This window comes from Salvelinus alpinus, chromosome 4, assembly GCF_045679555.1.
Source record: "Salvelinus alpinus chromosome 4, SLU_Salpinus.1, whole genome shotgun sequence".
NCBI lineage: Eukaryota > Metazoa > Chordata > Actinopteri > Salmoniformes > Salmonidae > Salvelinus > Salvelinus alpinus.
The window spans coordinates 44,033,503-44,039,502 of record NC_092089.1 but is presented as its reverse complement, the minus strand read 5'-3'; the positions used below and the strand labels follow the sequence as shown (position 1 = coordinate 44,039,502).

General features: G+C 39.3%; 1 protein-coding gene across 1 annotated transcript in view; it reads right to left on the bottom strand.

Annotated features, from left to right (window-relative positions):
- The window catches only part of LOC139573668 (neural-cadherin-like), a 108,468-nt gene that overhangs the window by 43,002 nt on the left and 59,466 nt on the right, over positions 1–6,000 (bottom strand). Inside the window, exon 6 of the mRNA XM_071397396.1 lies at positions 242–491. Within this exon, the coding sequence (XP_071253497.1) occupies positions 242–491 (250 nt within the window). The remainder of the gene's footprint in view (positions 1–241; positions 492–6,000) is intronic.

The following is a 6,000-nucleotide window of genomic DNA, read 5'->3' as shown; positions in this document are numbered from 1 at the left end:
GTGGATGTATGGTTGTGTGTGTGATGGAAGGGGGGCAGGGACTAACTGGATAGAATTCTGCTCTGAGTAACAACTTCCACTGGTAGAGGGTGTAGAGTCGAGTAAAAGGGAGGGAGAGTGTGAGTGTATGAATGGGGGAGGAAGAGCAGCCAACCAGCACAGTGGCATAGGATAAAAGAGGAGAAATGAGAGGAGAAAAGGGGGAGTTAGAGAGGGAGAAACAGATAGATGGACAACATACACAGCTTGAGAGAAGATGGGAGCCTCGTCGTTGGTATTGGCCATTCTGAACCGGATGGAGGCGGTCCCGGTGCGGGGTGGAGTCCCGTTGTCCACAGCAACCACCACAAACTCGTACATGTGATTGGGCCGCTCGTAGTCCAACCGTTGGCTGGGGCTGACCACGCCCCTGGAAGAGATGGCAAAGTCGGGACTCTGGATGAAGTAGGAGAGCTCTGAGTTGAGCCCTGTGTCACAGTCCCTCGCTAGAACTAGAGAGGAAGACAGGAGGATGAGAAGAGGAAGACAGGAGGAAGACAGGAGAAAGACAGGAGGAAGACAGGAGGAAGACAGGAGAAAGACAGGAGAAAGACAGGAGGAAGACAGGAGGAAGACAGGAGAAAGACAGGAGAAAGACAGGAGAAAGACAGGAGGAAGACAGGAGAAAGACAGGAGGAAGACAGGAGAAAGACAGGAGAAAGACAGGAGGAAGAAAGGTGAAAGACAGGAGGAAGACAGGAGGAAGACAGGAGGAAGACAGGAGGAAGACAGGAGGAAGACAGGAGGAAGTCATTATCTTTATAATCAGCTTGTACACATTGGAAATCATTATTCCAGTTTTGCGAAGAAGGAAATGACCAACAGAAATACTCAGTGGTCAATGTGGGTGTATGTCTGTACACACACACAGACACAGACACAAACACACAGACACACAGACACACAGACACACACACACACACACACACACACACACACACACACACACACACACACACACACACACACACACACACACACACACACACACACACACAAACACACACACACAATTTGGTAATCATTTATCTAGTAGTCTGTGTGTAGCCTTACATTTGACATTTTTCACATCTTAGTCATTTAACAGATGCTCTTATCCAGAGCGACATGCATTAGTCTTAACGACTTAAAGTAGTCTTCCACCCTTCCATGTCCCCCCTTCCCTCCCCCCCCCCCCCCCTCCCAGCTCCTTGCCATTGTATAGTAGGTGAATTTAAGCCGTCTGTGGTGTTAAAAGAGACATAATGGAGGCCAGTGGTGTATGAAGTGTGTGTGATAACACCAGCTGTACTGTAGACCTACTGTATGTACTGAGTACTGGCTAGTGTTAGACTGGCTATGCTGTCATTAGCCAAAGAGCCAGAGCCCAGTTGTAATGAATTAGCCCTCAGGGCGAGAGAGAGCGTGTGTTCCACACACAGACACAGACAAGTGTGTGTTAATGTACACACGTGCATGTAGAAATGCTCACGCCCACATGTACACAGAATGACGCAAATGAGCAGTTGTATACTGGCTGACTCACTGCTTCTCTTCCATCTTTCATCATTCCATCATCTCTTTCTACTTCTCCCTCTTCCTCCCTATATCCCATTAGCTCTCTCACTCACACATGAACCTGTTGCGGAGGGGGGGGGGGGTGTTAGAGCGAGAGAGAGTGTGTGTATGTGTGTATGTGTTTGTGTGTGTGTGTTCATGTGTGTATGTGTGTGTTTGTGTGTGTTCATGTGTGTGAGAGAAGGGGAGCTTAAGGCCAGGATTGAAACAGAAGGTTCATTAAATATACACAGACTAATATAATATATCTTCAGGCTACCTATTAGCATTTTTAATGCATAGGCAGGAGTATTGGAGTTGCAGCGGTAGCTAAATTAAACATAGGAATATGGGGAGAGGCGAGCGATTCTGGCTAGCTGAGGGGTTTGTGTGTGGGTGTGTGTGTGTGTGTGTGTGTGGGGGGGGGGGGGGGGGGGGGGGTTGTTCGCCTCCCTACTCTGCTAAATCCTTCCTGAGACATTTCGGCTAGATAATTGGAGAGGCAGATTTCCCCGTCACTCACTGCTAGCTTCCATTAAAAACCAAGGCCCAATTTATAGACTAATCCTGACTTAAGGTAAACAACAATAATCATCCCCTCTCTCTATCTTTCTCTCTCTATCCTTATCTCTTTCTCCTGACTATCTCTTTCCCTCATGCTCGCATCTTTCTCAGTATTTTTCTCTCGCTGCATCTGAAATCAAACTATCCATTCTAAAGCTTTTAATCAAACTATCCACTCTAAAGCTTTTAATCAAACTATACATTCTAAAGCTTTTAATCAAACCATCCATTCTAAAGCTTTTAATCAAACTATCCATTCTAAAGCTTTTAATCAAACTATCCATTCTAAAGCTTTTAATCAAACTATCCATTCTAAAGCTTTTAATCAAACTATCCATTCTAAAGCTTTTAATCAAACTATCCATTCTAAAGCTTGAAATCAAACTATCCATTCTAAAGCTTTTAATCAAACTAAACTATCCATTCTAAAGCTTTTAATCAAACTATCCATTCTAAAGCTTGAAATCAAACTATCCATTCTAAAGCTTGAAATCAAACTATCCATTCTAAAGCTTTTAATCAAACTATCCATTCTAAAGCTTTTAATCAAACTATCCATTCTAAAGCTTGAAATCAAACTATCCATTCTAAAGCTTTTAATCAAACTATCCATTCTAAAGCTTTTAATCAAACTATCCATTCTAAAGCTTGAAATCAAACTATCCATTCTAAAGCTTTTAATCAAACTATCCATTCTAAAGCTTTTAATCAAACTATCCATTCTAAAGCTTTCAATCAAACTAAACTATCCATTCTAAAGCTTTCAATCAAACTATCCATTCTAAAGCTTGAAATCAAACTATCCATTCTAAAGCTTTTAATCAAACTATCCATTCTAAAGCTTGAAATCAAACTATCCATTCTAAAGCTCGAAATCAAACTATCCATTCTAAAGCTCGAAATCAAACTATCCATTCTAAAGCTTTTAATCAAACTATCCATTCTAAAGCTTTTAATCAAACTATCCATTCTAAAGCTTGAAATCAAACTATCCATTCTAAAGCTTGAAATCAAACTATCCATTCTAAAGCTTGAAATCAAACTATCCATTCTAAAGCTTTTAATCAAACTATCCATTCTAAAGCTTTTAATCAAACTATCCATTCTAAAGCTCGAAATCAAACTATCCAGTCTAAAGCTAGAAATCAAACTATCCATTCTAAAGCTTTTAATCAAACTATCCATTCTAAAGCTCGAAATCAAACTATCCATTCTAAAGCTCGAAATCAAACTATCCATTCTAAAGCTTGAAATCAAACTATCCATTCTAAAGCTTGAAATCAAACTATCCATTCTAAAGCTTTTAATCAAACTAAACTATCCATTCTAAAGCTTGAAATCAAACTATCCATTCTAAAGCTTGAAATCAAACTATCCATTCTAAAGCTTGAAATCAAACTATCCATTCTAAAGCTTTTAATCAAACTAAACTATCCATTCTAAAGCTTGAAATCAAACTATCCATTCTAAAGCTTTTAATCAAACTATCCATTCTAAAGCTTTTAATCAAACTATCCATTCTAAAGCTTTTAATCAAACTAAACTATCCATTCTAAAGCTTGAAATCAAACTATCCATTCTAAAGCTTTTAATCAAACTAAACTATCCATTCTAAAGCTTGAAATCAAACTATCCATTCTAAAGCTTGAAATCAAACTATCCATTCTAAAGCTTTTAATCAAACTAAACTATCCATTCTAAAGCTTGAAATCAAACTATCCATTCTAAAGCTTTTAATCAAACTATCCATTATAAAGCTTTTAATCAAACTATCCATTCTAAAGCTTTTAATCAAACTAAACTATCCATTCTAAAGCTTGAAATCAAACTATCCATTCTAAAGCTTTTAATCAAACTATCCATTCTAAAGCTTTTAATCAAACTATCCATTCTAAAGCTTTTAATCAAACTATCCATTCTAAAGCTTGAAATCAAACTATCCATTCTAAAGCTTGAAATCAAACTATCCATTCTAAAGCTTGAAATCAAACTATCCATTCTAAAGCTTGAAATCAAACTATCCATTCTAAAGCTTGAAATCAAACTATCCATTCTAAAGCTTGAAATCAAACTATCCATTCTAAAGCTTGAAATCAAACTATCCATTCTAAAGCTTTTAATCAAACTATCCATTCTAAAGCTTGAAATCAAACTATCCATTCTAAAGCTTGAAATCAAACTATCCATTCTAAAGCTTTTAATCAAACTATCCATTCTAAAGCTTGAAATCAAACTATCCATTCTAAAGCTTGAAATCAAACTATCCATTCTAAACCTTGAAATCAAACTATCCATTCTAAAGCTTTTAATCAAACTATCCATTCTAAAGCTTTTAATCAAACTATCCATTCTAAAGCTTTTAATCAAACTATCCATTCTAAAGCTTTTAATCAAACTATCCATTCTAAAGCTTTTAATCAAACTATCCATTCTAAAGCTTTTAATCAAACTATCCATTCTAAAGCTTGAAATCAAACTATCCATTCTAAAGCTTTTAATCAAAATATCCATTCTAAAGCTTTTAATCAAACTATCCATTCTAAAGCTTTTAATCAAACTATCCATTCTAAAGCTTTTAATCAAACTATCCATTCTAAAGCTTGAAATCAAACTATCCATTCTAAAGCTTTTAATCAAAATATCCATTCTAAAGCTTTTAATCAAACTATCCATTCTAAAGCTTTTAATCAAACTATCCATTCTAAAGCTTTTAATCAAACTATCCATTCTAAAGCTTGAAATCAAACTATCCATTCTAAAGCTCGAAATCAAACTATCCATTCACATACAAATACTACAAACACACACGCGCACGCGCGCACACGCGCGTGCTCTGCATGCAGGGGGAGTCTCCACTGCGTGAGTGAGTGACACAGAGTGACAGGCGCGTCTGTCGACATGGCGATATGCAAAAAAGCTGCATATTCACCATAATTGAATTTTCATAAGCACATGCACAGACACACAGAGACAAACACACAGACACACAGAGACACACACACAGACACACAGAGACACACACACAGCCGGGCCCATGCCAACGTGTGCATCTGCTTCAGAAAGCATGCTGCGGCCACTAGATCATCCTGTCTTACTCTCTCGTTCTCTCTTTTCTTTTTGTCTCTGTATTTTCTCCATCCCTCGCTAAAGCCGATTGGCTTAAGCTGAGAACAAAGACAGAATTAAAGGCTGGTAAGCAATTCGGCCATTCTCTTCTCTCTGGCTCACAAACACACACACACACACACACACACACACACACACACACACACACACACACACACACACACACACACACACACACACACACACACACACACACACACACACACACACACACACACACTTGAAAAATGGGGTGTCTCCTCCTCTCCCTCTTCTCCTCATGGCTCAGTGGGGGAAGACTGCTCAAGCACTCCCAGGGAGGCTAGCTGTTAGCCTGCTATCCATTAGCATTGATAATTTGATCCCAGAACCTAATGCAGTGTGACAAGCAGCAAAGCCAACCTCATTGTCGGTCTCGCATTTAACGTGTGGCGTGTGCAATAGAGTTGAGGTCACATAGAATGGGACAAAGATGCATGCACTGACATGGTAGCACATTGACTGAACATACCTGTGCATGAACGGCACAAAGCACACGCTCGTCTATCTAACCTCCCAAAGGGTTGTCCACTCCTCCCTTCCCTTCCCTCCCTCTATAAAAGAGTAGCCGGTGGTTAAACCGTGGCACATAGTCATCCATTGTGAGTGGGCGCAAAACCCTTTCAATTACTGTGATAGGATCAGGTCTGGGACAGGCAGGGTGATAAGAGCAGCCCATTCCATTATGGCCAGCCTTTAGTAGAGGTCACCCTCTCC